Source organism: Pithys albifrons, chromosome 3, assembly GCF_047495875.1.
Source record: "Pithys albifrons albifrons isolate INPA30051 chromosome 3, PitAlb_v1, whole genome shotgun sequence".
NCBI lineage: Eukaryota > Metazoa > Chordata > Aves > Passeriformes > Thamnophilidae > Pithys > Pithys albifrons.
In genome coordinates, this window is record NC_092460.1 from 93,866,767 (window position 1) to 93,888,534 (window position 21,768).

The window sequence follows — 21,768 nt, forward strand, 5'->3', positions numbered from 1 at the left end:
GCCAAGAGAAGTTTTGGCAGAGACTTGAGCAATAACAAGACGAGGACTTTAATCCCCTTTAATTGTGTGATCCCGTTGGGGATTTGTACTGCTTCAAAAGCAGTGTCTGCTGTGGTTTTGAGTCACCTGATCCACACTGTTTTCCTCTCTGTTTTCACAGCACTGGCACTGGCCAGGAGAGCACTGTGCAGATCCACCAGCAGCTTTCAAAGGTCAGCAGAGCACTCCCCGGTTTTGCAGTCTCCATGGGGCTATCTCAGGGCTTCACTCTCCCAAGCATCCCACAGCTTTCTGGAGAGGTTGCTAATTACCAGACATTCATTATCTGTTCTTATAACCCAGAGCTTAAAAAAAAAAAAGAAAGAAAGAATGCATCTGCAATAAAAGTGCTTTGAATTATTTCTGTAGGGTTCAGAATCCTTCAAGGCTCCAGGTTCCACAAGGAGGCACTTTCAACGACCTGTCAAATTCACATCAATGGGTCTATTCTCAGCACCCTCCTGCCTTGTCATATTTATCTGGAGAGTCAGTGCAAGGATGGGGGATGCAGGGTGTTTGGGCTCTGAGAAAGAATGGGAAAATGTGCCTGGTGCCATTCAAGGCTGCTGACTCAGTAGGAGGCAGTAGAAGAGCTGCTCCATCTGAAGAGGCAGGAGCAGCGCTGAACACAGTCCAATGTACCACTGCAGCTGAGCAACTACGAGGAATGTGGGAAAGGCAGGACTGGGAGACAGTGAGAGGATTAGGAAATACAATACCAGGATTCTTCTTCCATTTCCTCCTGTAAGGTAATTGGTCACGTCTAACTGAGACAGACCCCTTGTCTAGACTGGCTGCCGGACTGAACAATCAGACCAAATCCATAATTTCATAAGGTCTGATGAAAGCAACCTTCACAATGTTGCAAAGAGGTAGGGCAATGGTAGAGTGAATAAGGCATCTTGTTAATGACCCAGAGGTAAACCAGAGCCTTACTTACACTCTTGCTGAGAGCTGTTCTGTTCCATTCAGCTGTGTATTTGATCACTCAGGCTAAGAAATCAGCACGATACAAAGGATCTAAAATTTCAGTTGCTTCAACTGGAATATTTAAAGTAGTAAAGCAAAGAAGTCTACAGAATTATTTCATTGTAAACCAAATTATACAGCATATACCAGACAATACCAGGAGCATTAGTGGCTTATTAGGGAAAGAATACCACAGTGCAGATTTCACACAGCTTCAGTTTTGTGCAACACAGGCAGCCCCTCTGAGCTGGTCAGCCAATCCACAGATAGTGAGGACCATAATGATGGGTCTCAGTCTGGGCAAGCTTTAATCCTGTTTTGTTATTCTTTTTTTTTTTTTTTCTGTGAGGATCTGCCCTTGATTCCATATACTGGTGACAGAAAAAAAGGGGAATGGCTTTAAATGAAAGAGGGTAGGTTCAGATTAGATATTTGGAAGAAATTACTTATGACGAGAGTGGTGAGGCACCAGCACAGACTGCCAAAGAAACTGTGGGTGCCCCATTCTGGAAGTGTTCAAGGCCAAACTAGATGGGGCTTTGAGCAACCTGGTCTAGTGGAAGGTGTCCCTGCTCATGGCAGAGGGGTTGAAACTAGATGATTTTTAAGGGCCCTTTCAATCAAAATCATTCTATAATTCTGTTTCAGGTTATTGCACTTAATAACTTTAGACCTCATTTCTTATATTCTAGAATATCAATGAGACCGAAAGAAAAGAGAAAGTTTTTTCTATAGCAGCATAAGAAGCCTGCACCACAGGCAAGAAGCCAGACAGATCACTATCAACACGGTCTGAGAACAGCACTAGTGGTTTAAATATAGCCAAGGTGTTATACATATAGGAGTTAAAAAGAGACTTGTGTACTAAGTGGCTGCTTGACATAACACCGAAATCCTTCTGTTGTGGGGGTTAGGTCTCAAAACATTTACCACTTAGGATAGAGATTTCTTTGTCAGCAGCAAATGAAGACCAATCAGCTACTAAATTCAGTTCTGGAATATGCCACTAGTGATGGAGAATACCCAACATCTCCTTAATAACAAGGCTGCAATACATTGCAAAACCCTAAGATGCTGTCCTTGGACACAGGCTCAGAGGCCCTTTTCCAACTGTGTATTACTCTCAAGCATAAGGAATAAGAAACCATCTCTGTGGACTAAGAGGATATGTACATTAAAATACAGAACTACGAATGTCATCTTGAGCTCTGAATGTTTTTGCAAGCACATAAGGAAAGTATGTGCAGAAATTACTTACTAGAGAACAAGACATCTGGGTTAGATGTTCTCATCACTTAGTTAATCACATGGAAGTGTCATTCTGAAGAACTTTGTGTATTAAGCTTGAGGAAAGGGCTTTGTTCAAAAGTGATATGCTCATATCAAATGTGAGAACAAGAGTTCCCGTCTGACCTACAAAATCCACCATTTCCTCTGTTATTTATGTAAACTGCTGTCAGGTCACTTTTTACACACTCACATAGTTTTCTCCATTCTATGATGAATGCTAAATAAGATCAGGGCTATTCCTGGACTTGTCAGAGTAGTAAGGAAATTAAATTACCTCTTTGTGCGTTCCAAGTTCAATGTATCCACATAGAGGGTGAAATGCTCCTGTACCACAGACATAAACATGGGTTCGGTTGTAGGGCTGAAGGACCCTGATAAAATTGGCACATTCTGTCTGTTGGGAAAAGAAAGATAAAAGTTAATTTTTATGTCTATTCTTGTCTTTCACATTATACATTCTAAAAAGTTATAGCTGTCACATTGGTGTATCTAAACTTAAAACTATTGTAGCAGAGACGGTTTACTAAGGACTTCAAAGCTGTGACAGCTACAATTTTGCAGTGGCTATCTACTAGGCAGCTCATCAATCAGACCTGCCAACCCAATTCTACTGTAATGCTTTTAGCCACGAGAAGCTGTGTGCTCACAGTACAGTTTGGAGGGTATCTATTCAGCTTTTGTTGTGACAAACAACACCTGCCAGCAACTGGGCAGAGGTCACAGAGCCACTGGGTTAGTCTGGCTACCAATCCTCCTGCCTTTGCTCCCAACTTAGAGTTCTGCACCAGCTTTGATAGCAAAGATTACACAATTAAAATAATTGTTGTGGGCTGATGGGCTTTAGCACAGTTCCAAGGGTATGCTTTGTGTATGAGCAAATTTCCCCTGCACCAACAACAGCTTACAGATCACTTTTATTTGGGCATTTCTGAGTTCAATGGGATGCTTGGGTCAGCCCTGGCTCTATCTGGGCTTGGTTCTTGCTGGTAACACAGCACAGGCAACTGCTACATGCTTCAGGGGTGCTACAAGGGCTGGGATGAAAGGCTTGTTTCAATGTTCCGCCAAATCAAATTAAAACATAAATATATAACAAGTATTTCAAAGGGAATACACAAGATCTATTGATATATTCAAGCTATCACCATACACCTAAGTGAGAGGCAAGCTGCAAGCACAATGCAGGAAGCAAACTCAAGACTTTTATGACCTATGTCCAAAACAAATATTCCCCTCTCAGGACCCTTTCCTTTTTCTCCTAGTATAGAAACAGATCAGCACAAATCTTCCAAATACACCAGTACCAGAATATTCCCAGTGCTCAGCAGGGGTGTTGTTTAGGTTTTGACTGCTGTAAAGACAAGGGTAGCAGTAAGAATAAAAAGTTGGAAGTCCTCAGTCAAAGAGCTGAAAGAGTGTTTTGAGCTGGAATCCACTTTGGTAACTGGCACACTGGATAGAAATCACAAGATTTTTGGAGAAAAATTGAAGAAATTTTATTATATAGCCAGGAAATGTTTATATTTATAGCAGACTCTAGACATATGATGTAATCTGTGCTATGCAAAAGGTATGAACGTTGTGTTGCATATATGTATGAACCTTAAATAGACTTCCTAAAGAAGATTTGTAGATTCAGGGACAAGCTTATGAGTCTGGGATTTTCTTTTAACCCTAACTGCAGCTGTCTGCAAATGAAGTTAATTTGTACTCTACTCTGCTACTCTGTGTCCTTAATGAATTATAATAAAGTTACATTCGGGATATTCACAGGAAAAAAAAGGAAGCATTTTAATGGGAAAATAAGAGGATTTAAGGGAAGTATTGCCTGAGAAACATTTCAGAGGAGAGACCATTCATCTCTCAGCTGCATTTATTATACATAAGAACAACCTAGCACAATTGCTGCTTGTAATATTATTTTTTCTTGAAGCATTAATATTTAAATAAAAAAGTAAAGTGCAGTATTTGTTTTTTAATTAAGTAAAAACACTTAGTATGTTAGTTCAGAAGAAATATAACAAGAGGTTACTAATGCATTTGGTTAATTCAGAAACAAATATACAGATATTCAACATTCTCAGTAATAATAAAAATATACATCATACTTACATGGGCATCTTTCCCAGCTAATTTGCATAATTCTACCTTTTCTTTTGCTGCAGGCCAGTAAATCTGTAACACAGTTAAAATGAAACAAAATTATGAAGATTATAAATTGTTCTGTGACTGTAGATTAATTATTTAATGAATAAACATTGAAAACATATTTATGCGTGTTGAAGGACTTTGCATGTATACGGAAATGAACATGACTTCAAATACAGGATTCCATTACAAAAAGTGAAGGGCTTTAAATCAAACTCCCTGTTCCTTGTTCATTTCCTCATAGGCTATATATACTTTTAAAAAGCATTCAGTTAATCTGGCTAAGACACCTTGTCACTGTGGCATGTTTCTCTCAGTTATGATAAGCCAAATCATCTGGAAACTAAACTGATTGCAAAGCAAGGAAAATTATATTTGTGAGGAATTTGGTCCAGTGGACTTGGCAAAGCTGTTACAAAATAATACTTAGCTCTTTCTGCCAATTTCCAAATGAAAAGAGTTTTGTTCAAAAAAAAAAAAATAAGGATAGCTTAAGGGAAATTTGTAAAACAAAAGTACATTTGACAGAAATAAATAGTGCATGGTTAAAAAAAGTCACCCACCAACACAGAGTTTACTGAGAAAATGACATAGCAGTTTAGAATAGAATCATGTACCCTAAATAATTGGTAGTATAGTATGTATTGTTATTGTTTATCTTTCTTCTTTAATCAGCCCTGCAGAATTCTATAAAATAGGTTTTGATGTAGATGGATCAACATGACAAAATACTATCAGTTACTGTAACCCCAATCATGTTAGCGAAAAAATATCAAGAAAAAACCAGCTCAGTTCTGCCTCACTGATTTCAATTAAACTGTCAGAATTGGATATTATTGAGTATATGTTTGAATCTATTAGATTTAAAAGAGAAGCTAAATTTAAATTCTTCCAGAATCGCCATGCTCAATATGGATCTTCTATACTTCTTATTTGGACAAGAAAAGCTGTAGTCATTTCTCTTGACTAATAATAACACCACCAGAAATCACACTGATTCTTAAGCAAATATGGATTAGGAAATTGCCTCAAGTCCAGGAACCAGTATGCAGGTTATTAGTAGTCACAGGTGTTTTAGAGTAGTGTTGAGTCTCCAATCACACTTTATAAAATCTTAAACAGCAAATATATAGGAATAAAGAATACGCATTAGAAAAAAAACCACCAAAAACAACATCAAGGAAGGATGCACGACTCAATGACATCCAAGAGGATTTAACTGCTGTCATACTCCCTTTCTCTCACCCAGGTTTTGGCACCTTGTAGGATATGGTTTGCTACATACACAGGCTCAGTCCCACATGGGTAAGGAAAGCAAAACACAAGTGCCCTGTGTCAAATACCTTTATCAGTGTCCAAAATCTACAGTCACTGTTTCTCTGAATCTGGAAACAGCCTTTTGATTTCACTTCTTTTTCTTTCCAGTGAAAATGGATATATTAGCTTTCTGCAAGGAAATTAATTTCCTCTCAAATGAATTTAGTTACCTCTCTGATAAGAAGCTCTTAGTAAAGATAATGTATTTTAAATTACTTAAACCTTAACCCTTTAAAGCAATATTTACGTAAAGTCACAGATAAGACAGTATAACAGTACTTCAGCACTCAAGCAGAAATTTACTTTCCAAGTGCATTTTCTCAAAAGGATGTAGTGATAAAATCCAGGTAGGAAAATGCAACCTGTATTCTGCCATGTCAGTGTGCCTGCATGACAGTGCACAATGCCAGAAGGTATAGAGGAAAGGACTGGGAATGTTGTGAAGACCTTTGGAAGAGCTGAAGATAGCTCCAGTAAGCTCATCTGGTCCTTGCCTGGTCAGAGTGGGATGAGTCTTGCTTGTAACACTGGTAAGTTTTAGAGCTAACAGTGAAGAAGAGCTGATGAAAAGGAACAGCTAGAGAAAAAGATCATGGACCTCCAAACACATTTGGACAAGGAGACTTGTCTGAGCTGAGAACTGTCTATAAACGTTATGCCCAATTCTGCCCCAGATCCTTAAATCAGTAACAAAGAAGCCTAGAAGTCTTTGAGGGGTTTCAGAGATTTTTGGCCACAGTTTAGTTATCCACTTAGGTAGACAAGATGTCCCTTTGTAGCCTTTTCAAAATGCCCAGCTCAAATGCCACTCAAGCCAGGGCAAGCCTGCAGGTTGCTACTGCCCTTCGTTACTGGGACAGACTGCTGCTGGGGCTGCCCCAGGAACTGCCACCACTGTTCTTCACCAAGGAAAGGGAGGGAGCCACTACTGCCTGCCTGATTCTGCACAGAATCATTTGCTGCACTGTGTTTTCCTTTGTTCTTTTCCCAGGGGCAGTGGGGGAAGCCCCTCAGCCATTTGCCTTTGCCTGGAAAAAACACCTTGTAGCCTCTGATTTGTCCTAGGGATTGGAGACTAGAGAATTTCTGCCTTTGTTGGTTTAAACAGTTTTCCTTTGTAGTTACTGCTATTTCCTTTAGTAATTTTTTTTTCTTACTTATATCTCTTCGCATTATGCCTTCATTATTGAAGGGGACAGGGAGAGTTGAAACAAAAGGTGGGTGGCTTATTTGGAGCTCTATTTCTCCAGCTGATTTGTCCAAAACCAACATAAGGCATCAGAAGTATTAAGAGACTTGACTTGTCCTCAATTCCTCTACAGATTCCTTCATGGGAATTAGTGCTTGTCGTACAAGACTGAAATATAAACACCCCCACTTCTATGATAACTGACCGCAGTCAATTATCACTTAAAGAATTGTTTTACTCTCTAGTTACTCAACAGCCTCAGTGTGTAGCATTACACAAGGCCACATTAGACAATGAAAAGTGAAGCTAAGTGATTTAACTTTAAAATCAACTTGCAATTATATAAGGGGGAGTAAAAGTGATATGTTTTTGCTTTCCATATGAGAAATCAGAGGTTCCCAGAAACTGTCAGTTCTAAATTGTAATAGATCAAGAAAAATTGCATAATAAATAATGGGTTAATGTGCTGAGCAAGAAAACATAAACTTTTTTATTACAGGATATGTTGTGTAACAGCACCCCAGGTCTGGTTCCATCAAACACTGACACAAATAACATTATGTATCTGACTTTTCCGTTGCGAGTGAAATTAAGTTTCAGTATTATATTTTATTCAAATGAGTTATTTAGTTTCACAATATGCAGAAAAGCAAGATTAGGTGTTCCAGAAGTTTCTTTTATATTTCAGATCATTGAGATGGTTTAATGCTTTGAAACTGGCCTTTTTTTCTCTTTTTTTTTTTTTCTGTTTAAATGCTGAATTCACAAGGGCAACATATTACTTTAAAAATTCTTTTTTTTTCCTAAATTCCTCAATAAGTAAAAACCTCAAAGAATGGGAAAAAACCCAGATAATCAAACACTACATAATAATGGTGAAAATACTGACATATAAAATTATAATAATTTTGTACTATTTAATATATTTTATAGTTGCATCTGTATGATATGTCTGAAGAAATCTTAGAATAGTGAATTGGAATTACTAAAATTAAGGCAGGAATGCAACTAGTTGAAACACACAAACTATATACTTAAAAAGGATTATTTTCGTGTCGTAATCTTCTGTTTATTTTTCTTGTAAAATATCCATATCAAAATTCCAAAGGTTGGCTACTGTCACGATTTCCTGATTTTATCTTCTATAGCCCAATTTAAAAAAAAAACAAAAAAAACCAACTAAAAAAAACCCCAACACAATCCCCCCCAAAAAACCCAAAGAAACAAACCCCTACCATTACTTTTAAAATCATTCTTCAAATATTTTCTTTAATTTAGCAACAAGAAAGAAATTAAATTCTCCTAAAATGCAACTTAATAGGTTCTTTGCTAGCAGAGTGAAAGAAAACCTCCCAAGAGTACGAAATTAAGCAGTACGTAAGTGTAGGACAGATAAGGTATCACTTTAAAGGGTAGCTGGAAATCGATTTCTGATTAAAACAAAACATTTAAAACCACAAAGGTCCAGATCAGGAGCAAGGGGTTTCTAAAAGTAACATTTTTCCTTCCTCCAAACATGCATTTTTACTGTAAGAAAGGAATGAAAAAGTGTAAATTTAAAAAAATATTCTTTATATAGATAAATTGATTTGTGGAAGCTATATATGGTTTTATATATACATAAAGAATATTTGGATTTACCTTTTTTCATCTGTTCATAAAGATTCAAAACAATTCTTTATTTAGGGAAGGAATAACGTATGTTTCCAATGAAAATGGAGTGTGCTACAGAAGACAATATAACCTGAAAAGAAGACATTATTCCACTCTAACATTGTACTTGGCTGAAATACATTAAGGTGGTAGAACACTCCTCTTCATCAGGGCTACATTTAAGTCCTTACTAAATTGCCACGTGGAAACTGATTAACTCAGCTGGCAAAAATAGGCATTATTACAAGAAGGAAAAAAAAAGTGATCTGATAAGTAAAGAACTTGAGATAGAAATTTAGTCAAATTTCTTAAGAAACAGTGTCAGAGCTCGTGCCATTTCGTACACCCTACATTTACCAGCACTCTGCAACAACCCATGCAGGTGACATGAAGTTGTGAGCCCAACTGATAACAAGTGACGTAAAATTATCCAGGAAGAATCAAAGAGCTCTGAAGACCAGAATTATAAACAGCCAGAGGAAAAGGGTATAAACTGCTCATAAATAAACATGTATTATAGACTGTAGATTTTAACAGATGCTAAACCTGAAATATCAGAATAACAAGGTTCTGGTCCTTAGCAACAACATTCCTAAAGAAGTTGCATCCCCCAGGGCCTCTTATACCAGATTTGGACCAGGTTATGAAAGGAATAGCTGCTACATGAAGTAGCTGCTGCTGATAGCAGGGAGTGAGACCAACTGACCAATGTGACTCCTTCCACTTTCAGGTCCCCAAGATAGACATGCTCATACCAGCAGCAAGCACTTGAGAGTCCCATTGAGGCTGACGGCTTCCAGCCATACTGTGGGTATCACAGAAGCCTCTTGTTGCTTGGTGCTGCACACGTGCTTCAGCACTTCTTTATCAGTAGTCTCTGGTAGGAGAAACCCCAAAGTGCTCTATTAGTGGTGCATGTAGCACCAGCAGGATGTGTCCGTATCAGGAGTGAAGGACATCAGCTGATCGGCATGTCTCATAACACTCACACACTCAACCTGGGGCCTGGGAAGAAAGGGATTCCTTCCTTCCTATTTGAAAGGAATAAGAGGTGGTAGAAGCATTTAGATGAAAATACACTGATCTTGCTTGATGCAGCAAGAGAAGGTCAGCTTTCTTCCCTTGTTTTATTCTATGTACTAGATATTCATCATACTGATGCTTGAGGCAAGGAATGCAGTAAAATTACAGCTTTCAGGGCATCAAAATGTCTTATTAAGGCTTTGTGAAGCATGCACACCATAATTCAGAAGCTCAGGCTCATTAGTATGGGTAAATTCCCCATATGACAATCCCAATAGCAGTGTCCACAGGAACAAATCCAGACTGAGTTGTAAGCCAAATATCACGTTGGCATATGCAATACACTACCCTGGAGAAACTATTCTCCATGAAAAACTACTCCCTTGTGTGAAGGAAAAAAAAAAAAGAAAAAAAAAAGATTCATGACTTAGCTCAATGTGACCATAAAATTGGTAAAGAGGGCAACATGATCCGAACACACTAAAGCAAACCAGGAGACAGTCTAATCCCTATTTTGCTATTGCCTTACTATATGTGACAGTCAGGTCTCAATTTTCCCACCAGTAAAATGACAATAATGTGAGCTGCACATTTTTTTCCTTTTTTTTTTTTTTTTTTTTAGTTTTCTGAAGAACTTTGGAATTCATAGCTCAAAAATTAAAAGCAAAGAAAAACAGTGAGATCAAGGAGCACTGAGAAAATATAAGACAGTGATCCAGTAAGAATGTCACCCTGCTGCATAAGACAATATCATGAATGTCATGGTCACTTCACTGAAAATTACTGCAACCACTACAAACTTATTGAATTTCCCAGCAAGCACTGGAAAGAATTTAATGTATTTTTAGTACTGTTTTGCTGAAAACAAGGAGTATTTTAATTATCACAGAATCACAGAATATTGTGAGCTGGAAGGGATCCACAAGGATCATCAAGTCCAGCTCTTAAGTGAATGGCCCATACAAGGACTGAACCTGCAACCTTGGCATTATTAGCACCATGCTCTGGCCAACTGAGGTAATTAACAAGGAAATGAGCTGATTTTAGCACACCACATTTGTATGCCAGTTGCTTTCTCAATACCTCACATCTGTGCACTATGGCAAGTCCACAGCCTGGGGAATTGGACAGATTGTTCTCATACACAAATCCTCAGAGGAAGGTTACCCTAAGCAGGGCTTGGAAGTGGCTCCCGCTGTACTTGCTGTACTCTAGAATTCAATATTTTAAAATCATCAGCAAACAAAGGAAGCTGACAGATGTAAGTTCCTTGTCTGAATTTCTCCCTGTATTTGAAAACTAACCAGGCTGTCTTTGGAATCTGGTCACCTAGTTTTCTTTTTAGCAGTTTCATCAAGGTTTAGCTAAGTCTTTAGCTAAGAAATCCCTAAAAGCCAGGAATGGATCCTTAAATGTTTTTTTATATCTGCCACAGACCTTCACCTGTGTTACTATTTTGCATACCTGCAATAAATATCCAGGAAAATAAATGACCAGAATTTCCAACTCCCATATTTCACAGTAAGAGAAAACTGGATCTCTGAAAGATACAATTTGATATGACACTGGAAGGTGGGAAGACAGAATATGAGGTTTGTTTGGAAGTGATTTACAATACAGAAGGAATGCCAGTGTCAGTGCATGGCAATACTTATTTTCTCAGTGTGTCAGACTGAGTAAAATGTACTGGAAGTCACAGGGAAATAAAAGATGTATATTTGGAAGACACATTCACAAAATTTTGGTAGCTTAAATTTTGGCTGTTAAGAGCAAAATCTCGTATTAGAATCAAAAGAGCTTTAATATTCCATCTGTCTGAGACAAAGCAACATCTCCACATGCCTCAGATCTCCTCTTCAAATGTGATCTCCAAACAAACTGAAGTAGCAGCCAATGCTTTCAGACCTTAAGGGTTTTCTGAAGAGTGCATTTTCATGTGTAAATTACAAGCACATCTGAAAGCTTAAAGAAAATGGACCAGATGCTGATGTCATTTACAATGGATTAAATTTCGAAAGACTTCAGTGCTTCTACACTTCTTTTTCCACAGTGTAACCACAGCAGACTTCTGACTACTGTCTGTTTCTCCTAAAAGGAAACCATAATCCAGGACTTTTAGGGTAGAAGGCATTGATCCTGACATGTTTATCACTTCAGACTAACGACAAATCCTACCTTTGAAAAAGCCAAAGACTAATATGAGTAAATATTTTCAGAGAGCAGGATATAGGCCATTCTTCATATCTAAACAATCAGGTAAAACATAAAAATAACAGCGGATGTTTATGGAAACATAATTTATGACAACAATGCAAAAGGAAATAACAGAGACACTCTCTTCCACCTAGGACTGCTGTCAGTCTGTTTCTATATTGCTTTCTTCACGTCTTGCCCCATCTGTTGTTTTGAGTCTGTAAACACTGTTTGAAAAGCTTTCACCTTGTCTACACAGGTGTCTAGATTTAAGTCTGTCAAACAATTTTACAGACTCCAAAAGGTTTCCAGAGGTTAAAAATGATAGCAAATGTCTCAGTGGTAAGAGCTCACCAAGGGCTAGCAAGCACAAAGTTATCACTCCTGTCTCTGGAAATCCCTAACCTGAAGCACTGTTACAGTTTTTTCTTGCACTCTTCTTTTCCCGCCTGCCGATGACCAACTTTGGGGACTGGATGCTAAACTTCATGGATATCCAGTAAAATGAGTCTTGTTTTATTGGAGCTAATGATATGATAGCGAAGATGGTTTCTATATCTATTAATCTTGCAAAGAAGTGAAATACTGTAGAACTGGTAGAAATGGGTAACCTACGAACTGCAACACCCCAGAGAAGTTACCTGTGTTTCAAAAGCAGGGCCTCCAGTAAGGATTTACTGATAGGAACTAATTCCCCATTTGCGGAGAGTCAAACTCATGACATTCCTTCTGCAGTCCCACTGGGTTTATTCTAGACTTTCTCAGTCCTCATACCCACCACATTCTGAAATTTAGGTATCTTCAGTGGTTTCCATGTGACTCTTTGGCCTTCAATGATGTTTCCTGGCAAGCTTTTTTCTTGACAGGTCAAGAAAGCTTCACTCTCAGATTATCTACAGCTTTTGCTGTCAGGCAGAAAGATAAATTTATTTGAGTTATAAAATAAGCAGCACGTACTTGCTGAGGAAAAACCAATCTTTGCATTACTGTGTTTGAAGGCTGCAATAAACATCTCAGACTCTGTATGTATTGCTGAGGCTCAGGCTTGATGGCAAGAACCAAAGCCTCCCTTCAGAACTGGCTAAATTCCCACTGGGTTCATTCCTAACTGAGACCACGCTTATATAGACTAACAGAAAGTTTCTCAGAGCAATGAATGTCAAATTCTGCTCCTACATTTCGAGGGTGCTATTTTACATAAATATGCATTATGTATTTGCATATATGTTCCCCTTCCTGCTGAGATGGGTGGATCACACTGCAAATATTGCACAATGATAATAGTGCTGACATATAAGCCCACTTGTACTGTTGGCAAGCACTGGAACTATTGGAAAAAAATTACATGAAGCTATTTCATAAGCATTTACCCAACATATATATTTATGCATATGTATATTTATCCCAGTGAAATATAGATAACAATCAATACAAGAGAGCATTCAAGGATGTCAAAAGACAGCTGCACCTGGTAATACCAAAAAAAAAAAATAGTAGCAACTACAAATTGAGGATGCTCCAAGAGATGATAAATTGTGACCTTAAGCCAGTGCACACTGGGACAGATGAAAACAACTTGTTCCAAAGCTGCTATTGGTGATCTGACATGTTTATCTATTTGGCCCACATGCAGCTGTGTCTTCTAGCAGTGACAGATCCTGCAGGTTGGCAGCTTTTCAAAAGCTTGTCAGCCCTTGATAGCATTCCTATTCCTGCAGAGCTGGGCGGGTCACACTGCGGATTACACTGTGATAATAGCACTGACATGTAACCCCATGTGCACTGTTAGCTTGCAGAGCCACAGGAAGGGGCACCATTGCTTTGCAGCTCTTTTGTATTTACCCAGCTGACAATATTTTGCATTTACTATTTATTTAGTTTGAGGAGAAAAATAACAAAGGCTTTAAGCAAACTCACAAGAAAATGCTATGTACCAAAGGAATGTTTCCGGCAGGATCCTAGAGCTTAGGGATCCTATAGAATTTCTTCTCCAGCCTTACAGCCTCTCATGCTATTAAAGATCTGTTTTACACTGCACTTCTACTGGTTATGGTATAGAGGTCTTCAGCAGGTTTGCTTTCTTTTTGCTTTCTTTGGCAGAACATCTTTATTTTACTCAAAGGAAGGAACTACAAATCTTCCAGTTGCAGTACTTGTCAGGCATGTAAGGATCTTTCAAAAATAGGCTATGGCACTTGGTAATGCCCTGCCTGCAATAGGACCTAAAGGCTTCTATACTGCAGTGCTTGACAGAAATTATATCCCTGCTATGGAAAGATGATTAGCTGTTGCTAAAATTTAGATATTTATCAACTATAATCACTTTAGCTTTCTGTCATTCTGGAGGACTTTCTTATTACACTGTGGTACTTACTGCTGTTTTATAATGAGGTTTGCAAGTACTGGAAACTGGATGGATTTTTTTCAAGTTGACAGCTGAGGAAGTTTTCAACCTATTACACAACAAATTGAATAAAAACTACAATGATTTAAGAAATCGGGACTCCAGCAGTACTATTGATTTATTTCATCAGGAAAAATACACCAGGAAATAAAGCCATAACTTAATATATGTAAGTCAAATTAACTAATTTAGGTAAATAAATAGCTTGCAAAAAGGAAGTTATTAAATTATATATATGTATACATTAGGGAAGGGAGCAGGGAACGATGCTTTGGATGCTTCTTTGAATACTATTCCAGAGATGTTTACTATAGAGCATTAGACTCTACAGTATAAACTTGCCAAGTAATTGTATCCATATATGAGAATAAATTTTTGGGGATCCTGACTCGGCTTTTGGAGGTATCAGTAGCTCCTAATAAAACAAATATCTGAAATTGAGAGCTTTAATAAAGTAAGCTGATTCTACCCAGAATAGAGAATTTCTAAAGTTCATGTTCAGCTTTGTTTTAAAGAAAGAAAGCCTCAAACTATGCACAAGCTTGCATTCTTGTCTCAAAGCTGTTACATCTCTCTTGCCCCCTCAACTTTCTCTTAACCCTCCTTCCCTCAAAGTCACACATCATTTATAGGCAGAAACTTAATATTCTAATCAACTACTACTCATTTTAGTGACTGTGTGCAAGCATATTATTTTTTTCCAGACGACTCTTACTCCAGAGGAGTACAAAGGACACACTTCAGACCCTTGTAGTCCCAACATGTGTGGTTTCCTCACACTGGGAAAGCCTGGAAGCAGAGCCGTCTGGCCTGGAGCCAACCAAAACCATGGTCAGTCTAAACACAGCACAGGCGAACGCTACTTTCTAACACTTCACTGCTACTGGAGAGTATCCTTTAGCATCGAAACCTCGGCAGGGACTGAGATTTATACACAGATTCTCATGCAGCTTCCTTCACCTCATCCCTTCCCTCCACCAGCAAGATTCTACCAGCCAAGCACAAAGGAATTAAAAAGAAACACTTGTGTGATTTTACCTTGTGTTACCTGGGCATTTACACAAGAAGCTAATTTTGTAACTTTGCTGAATACCAACTGAGATCTTCAAAATGAGCACACCAGGGTGCTTTGCAGGACTTCTTTTACCTTTAAAACCATATTTTTCCTCAGTGTTTTTTCTGAAAAGTTAAATATTATCTGAATGGTTAAACTAAGAAGTATTTGAATGTGTACACAATAATTTCTTTAGTCCAGATATGCAAGTGGTTAGGAAATTTATTCCCTCCTTTCAGGTTAGCACAGATATGTGGGGGCACACATTCTCTATTCAGCTTACCAAATGCTAATTTTTCTTCCAGCACAAAGTCTTTATCCCACAACATTTATGCCAAATGGCACTGACTGATTGCACATTAGTTCTCCTGGCTCCATCTGTGTCTTGCTCTTCTTGGAAAGTGCAACGTCCACAACGATCAGTGGGATTTGGCTAAAGGGAAAATGTCACCAGCTTGGGCAGAGGGGCAGCTCACACAGGGTGCCACCTCCTCCAGCAAGGTCTGGGCTCATAAAGCCCCACTAAACATAATGGGAGGTGACAGCACTCAGCATCTCTCAGGAGCCAAGCAGCATCCCACAGAAACAGAAATCTGCTTTTCACACAAACAAAATTTGTTTTGTGCATAAAGCCTGCACCAGAAATCAATTTGTAGTCTGAAAACTTGCAATGATAATTAATAGTGCTGTTATTAATGCAATATCCTGAGGGGGTGGTGGGTTTCCAGTAAACTACTGAGGTGACAGAAGCAAGGCAATTGTTAGATAAAGCAGCCCAGGGAAGAAATTTCCTGAAATACTCAGAATCTGAGTTTTTAAAAAACTGGCATATGCTGCATTGTAGAAGTGAAGATAAGAAATAAGATATTCACCTTGGTACTGTATCTCTTCTATACAACGACAGCATGTGTTGTGCTCAAACATGTGGACAAAATAGTCTCTTGTTCCACCTGTTCAGGCCCTGCCTTGCAGTTGCATTAATTCAGGGTCAGTTACCTCTTCAGAGCTGACAGCAGAACACAGTAATTTAAAACCCCCTTCTGGTGCTTAAAGAAAATATCAAACACAGCTGAGAATTTACATTTTCTTCATATCTGGAAGAAGCAGGAAACCAGTTTTCATGTGTTCTTGTGCAAGCATCTGGTTTTCACTCATAGCAGTCAATTGTGCTTATAAAAGCTCCAGTTCACCGTGTCTGCTAGAAATACTGGAGCCTAAATTGCCATCTTATTATCTGGAGTTAACACATTGTCAGAGGGCATGAGCAAGGGAGTACAGCAGATCCCAGTGGAAGCTTTTCCTATCAGCAGTAATTATAGGTATTAACACAAATATTAATATTAAAATTGCCACTTATATTTAACTATAATTTAAACCATCCAAATTGCCTGTACTCTGCTCAGTATTACAGTAAAGTAATCCCAGTGATGCCAGGAAACAAAGAAAAAGCTGTCTTCAGTTATTTTCTCTCAAATGCTCTTAATCAAAGAGGATGACCATGATCAGAGAAATTGAGAAGTGAACACTCTGAACTGCATTTTTCCTGTTTGCTGATATTTTGATGCTATTTTCATGCACTGCAGGGCTCTTCCTGCTGATCTCGTGCAGGGCATCAGCTGCACAGGAGATCATATAGCATGAGAAATTCAATTGATCAAAGATAATCTGTATAATAACTATGGAAGGTGAGGTTATCAAATCATGGTAAACTGCATTGCACAATGAATCTGTAATTACCTGGTGAAGAAACAAATAGATAAAAAAAGAAAAGAATTTAATAAAATTTAACTTAGGAGATAAACGCTGTAGAAAACACACTGACCTTCTTTACATTTTTGTTTAAATCAATCAAGTTGAGCAGGAAGATGTGGTCTTTAGCCCCGATTAGTAGCCGGCCCCTCTCCTCATCTAGCAGCAGAGTTCGAAAATCAAGCCCCTCTGTAGAGCCCAGAAATGGGATGCAGCTGTTTGAAAGCAGTAAGTCTGTGGGAAAAGGAAGAAAATTTTTATAATCAAAATGTTTAAATATGACTCATTGGTATCATTTATAAAAACATGCAACCAGCATGGAGTATGCCAGTTGAGTACGCAATTGCAGTCTTTCCAGAGTCATAATAATTGGGTAATATTTACTTTCACAAAACTTCTTGCTATATAAAATTTTCTTAATAAATTATCTGTATGGCATAAAGAAATCAGAAATTCCACATAAATTAGAAATAAAAAACCGCATATCTTTCCAAAATGTGTGCCATCTTTTTCTTCCTTGTCAAAAAGCTAATATATGTTTATATCATCATACTCATGGATACACATGATCAAGGATCAATTATCTCACCATATCTGATGTTCCAGATATAACACAGCAAAGAAGGTCAATGCCAGTCAAGAATAGTTAGGAGCAGGAAACAGTGGTTAGATGTGGAAGTTATCAGAGACTCATAGCATGGTTTGAGATGGAAGGGATGTCTGAAGATCATCGAGTTCAACTCTCTCACTATGAGAAGGAACATCTCCCACTACATCAGCTTGCTCAAAGCCCCATCTGACCAGGCTTTGAACAATCACAACTTCTCTGGGCAACCTGTGCCAGTGTCTCACCACCCTCATCATAAAAAATATCTTTCTCATTTCCAATTTCAATCTACTCTCTTTCAATTTAAAACTACTGCCCCTTGTCCCATCACTACAGGCTTTGGTAAAAAGTCTTTCTTCATCTTTCTTATAAGCCCCCTTTATATATTGAAAGGTCATAATAAGGTCTCCTCACTCAAAGTCTTCTCTTCGCCAGGGTGAACAACCCCAACTCTCTCAGCCTATCTTCAAAGGTAAGTTGTTGAAGCCCTCTGATCATTTTCATGGCCCTCCTCTAGGCCTGTTCCAACAGGTTCATGTCTTTCTTGAACAGGGCACCCCAGAACTGAGAGCAGTACTATTGGGTCTCACCAGAGCAGACTAGAGAGACAGAATATGCTCCCTCAATGTGCTGGCCACACTTTTTGTGGTACAGTCCAGGATACAGTTGGCTTTCTGGGCTGTGAGCACACATTTCTGGCTCATATCCAGTCCCAAGTCCTTGTCTGCAGGGCTGCATTAAATCTACTCATCACTCAAGCTATTCATCTCCCAGTCTGTGTTGGTGTTCAGGATTGCTCCAAACTAGGTGCAGAATCTTGCTCTTGGCCTTGTTGAACTTCACATGGTCCACATGGGCTTTCTGCTCCAGCCAATGAAGGGATTTTCAAAGATCATTTATTCCAATGAAATGAAGATGGTATAGTAAGCAACACCTTTATCCAGTAGCAACACCTTTAAGATCCCTATTAAAAATATGCTTTGACACTAAAGTTTTACTGTGAATTAACAAAGGCTTCAAATCTCTTTCAAAAGGTAATTAAGAAAAAACATGTTACTCTATGGAACTAATGAAAGAATTTTAATTCTGGAAAAAATAGCTAAAAGGCTTTAAAATAAAACGCCTGTAAAATTTTGCTTCATTAATATTCTCATAATTCTGAATGTGGACACAAACAATATATAGAAAAGAGCCCAAGGACAGTTAAGACTTGTTGGGTAGTCATTAATTTGGGGAAAAAAAATAAACATGTAAATCAATTCTTCCACCAGCAACCTCTCCAAGCTAAACAATTCAGAAACCTTCAAACAAAAAAGTAAATCCTGTATTTAACTGAACATAAAATTAAGGGTATTTCCACCTTACTGGCACTGGATGGACAATGTAGCCTTCCTGTTAGAGAAACCAGACTTATGGCAGAAGTTACTTACAATTCCTGATCATGATAAAAATGGGGGAAAGTGTTTTTCAGGAAAACTCCTGAATGAAATGAAGGAAAAAAAAAAACAAACCAAACAAAAACCACAAAGCAAAACGCCAAACACACAAACATTTTTCCCCAAGGTCTCTCACAAACCATGTGACAGGCAAAGCAAAGATTAAGTTCTGTTGCTGGCTAACAAACAGCACTGTGGGAGGAAAAATATTTTATCATTATTAATCTGACTACCTGGCACATAATTATGATAATTATTTTTTGGCTCAGTCACTTCTACTTAAGTTTGTGTGGTTTTGTCTGGCTCACTGCAGAATGTTGTAACAATAAAATCTGAAAACAAATTGTCTTCTATTGCAGCTCCTATTCCCCTAGGTTAGATTTATTTGGCAGTGCTTTGGAAAAACATCTTACTTCACACTGAAATATTAAATTAAATGTTAAGCACTATACTGCTTTACGCCATTAATGATCTTTCTGAAGAGAAAGATGTCAGGGCTTATTTTCTAAATTAGTAACACTTTAAAAGATCTGGTTATTAATTGACAGCAGGATCACTTAAAAACAACTTATGGTTGCCATGGTACCATAAAAACCTCAGTCCCATCTTAACTACTTCTTACACTAGAGCTGGCTGATGAATAGCCGGGCTGAAGAATCACCAAGCCAGTGTAATACAGAAATACAGCCTTTTTAAGAAGGAAAAAGAAAAGTCTTCTAAACACAGAACTTCTGATTTTTAGCTCACTCTCCTAGTGTGCTTTCACTCAGTAAGACATTTACATGCACTGCTCCTGACATTTGTTGTAACTGGGTTTTCTTCCTCCTGACACTTGTTGTAACTGGATTTTCTCTTACTGGACAGCCATTTTGAGAGAAACTCATATTAATATTTTGTGTGTGATGTAGATGTGTCTACATTAGATGTCATCCTCAGTACAAACTTCCTTCCTTGGTTGTTGTTTTTTTTTTCTACTGGAAATTGTTAATACTGAATATGATGGAACTGTTTATTGGGAAGGGATTCTCTGATGCTGATGACAGCACAGCAGGAGGTTTTAGCTCCCTTGGGCTATTCAAATTCTAAATACTTTTTATCAGCTGAGCATTGCTGGAGCACATAATTCTGAGTAATCGCCTTTCTCTTCTCCACCCATGATGGCAGAGTTGGCTGCATTACTAGGTTATCTGATCCACTGCATATAATAATAAATGCCTTGGAAATTCTGCAGTCTAGATTAAATCCTATTTAACAGCGTTATGTCCCAATTAGTGCACTGGATCAAGGGAAGTAGAGGAATATAGGATCACAATATCGACTGATTAATCATTCATAAGCATTACCATGAATAAACAGGAGAGATTCATGAATTTCACAGGCTACTGTGTGTCAGCAATCCATATGACCCTGTTACTTTCAAATCCCTACTGATGACAAGCTTCTAGTCATATCACAGTGCTTGTCTGTGGGACGTGAGTAAATAAGATGCAGAATATGAGGGAAAATTCCTTTGCATCTCCAGCCATGGGAATTTGATCTGAGGAAGGATAAATGATACATTCATGCAAATGCTCTAAAGCACTTTCACTGCTTAGAGTTATGCAAAGCATGAGCCTTTGCAAGGGTGTCACTTGTCAAAATATAGACTTGATTCTTCACATACCTGAAAGATGATGACTGAGACTGCTCTGCATTTCCCCATTTCATTCTTATTTAGAAGGAATGGTCTATGAAGTGACAATCCCAACTGGACATTTGTCATCTAGTGCTTAACACTCATAGAATTTTTCAGTTAAGAACTGCCTGGGACAGCTACAACACTGAGGGAAAAAGCTGCCTCATGACTGAAATGCCCAAGTGGGAATGAGCCCTGCCTGTTGCCTTGTGCAGTCATTTGTTTCATTGCATTATTAGGAAAACATCTGTAAAATATTCCACATTGAAATGACATCACTGCCCACTGCTTTCTTACTGATGCAAACAACACAAGCTGCAAAAGTGGTGAAGAATCATGTTTGGTCAGTTATTTACTAGCTATTGAAAACAGCTTGGAAATAAGACCGAGCATGGCCACTGATAAGATTAAAACTGAAACATCGCCTAATAAAATTTGTCAAGAAAACATTAACAGAGAATTGATTAAACTGCAGCCAAATTAATCATTTTCACTCCATAAAACAACAAAATCTGACTTTATGCATTGAAATTTTCCTTCACAAAGAGATATATTTACTATGACCAAGGATATTACACTGGAAAAATTTACTGCAAAAAGCACATTTCCCAACGATTTTCAAGCTTAGAGCAAGCTGTTGATTTGCATCACTGCATCTCTGTAGCCTGGCTAACATAGAACCAGCATTGTCACAAGGAACAAAGTTAGTTATGGGGATGGTCTTTCACGAGTATGTGTTCAACACTCAGCCTATGGTGTGTATCTGCTGTTTTACTGAAAATTAAACACTTTTTTCCAGTCTGGTGATTAAATGAGTTTTAAGCTAACTCTCTTTCTGGGTTAATATTTCACTGCTGAGTGGTAGAAGGTGGAATAGTGACTGGGTTCTATTAATTTAGCACAGTATTTCAGTGGACTTGGCTCACAACAGCATAATCATTGCTTATTTAAATAACGTCCAGCAGCAGAGCTGCAGCATAAAGGCTTCAAAAGAAAAAATGTCACTCTGTTCTGATAATATG

The 21,768-nt window shown here is 38.2% G+C and overlaps 1 protein-coding gene across 3 annotated transcripts in view; it reads right to left on the minus strand.

Annotated features, from left to right (window-relative positions):
* The window catches only part of SEMA3D (semaphorin 3D), a 143,814-nt gene that overhangs the window by 67,451 nt on the left and 54,595 nt on the right, over positions 1-21,768 (minus strand). For all 3 annotated transcript variants that reach the window (XM_071552746.1, XM_071552745.1, XM_071552747.1), the window contains exons 3-5: positions 17,102-17,262; positions 4,411-4,473; positions 2,573-2,692 (exon numbers count right to left, since the gene is read on the minus strand). In XM_071552746.1, coding sequence (XP_071408847.1) covers positions 2,573-2,692; positions 4,411-4,473; positions 17,102-17,262 — 344 coding nt within the window. The remainder of the gene's footprint in view (positions 1-2,572; positions 2,693-4,410; positions 4,474-17,101; positions 17,263-21,768) is intronic.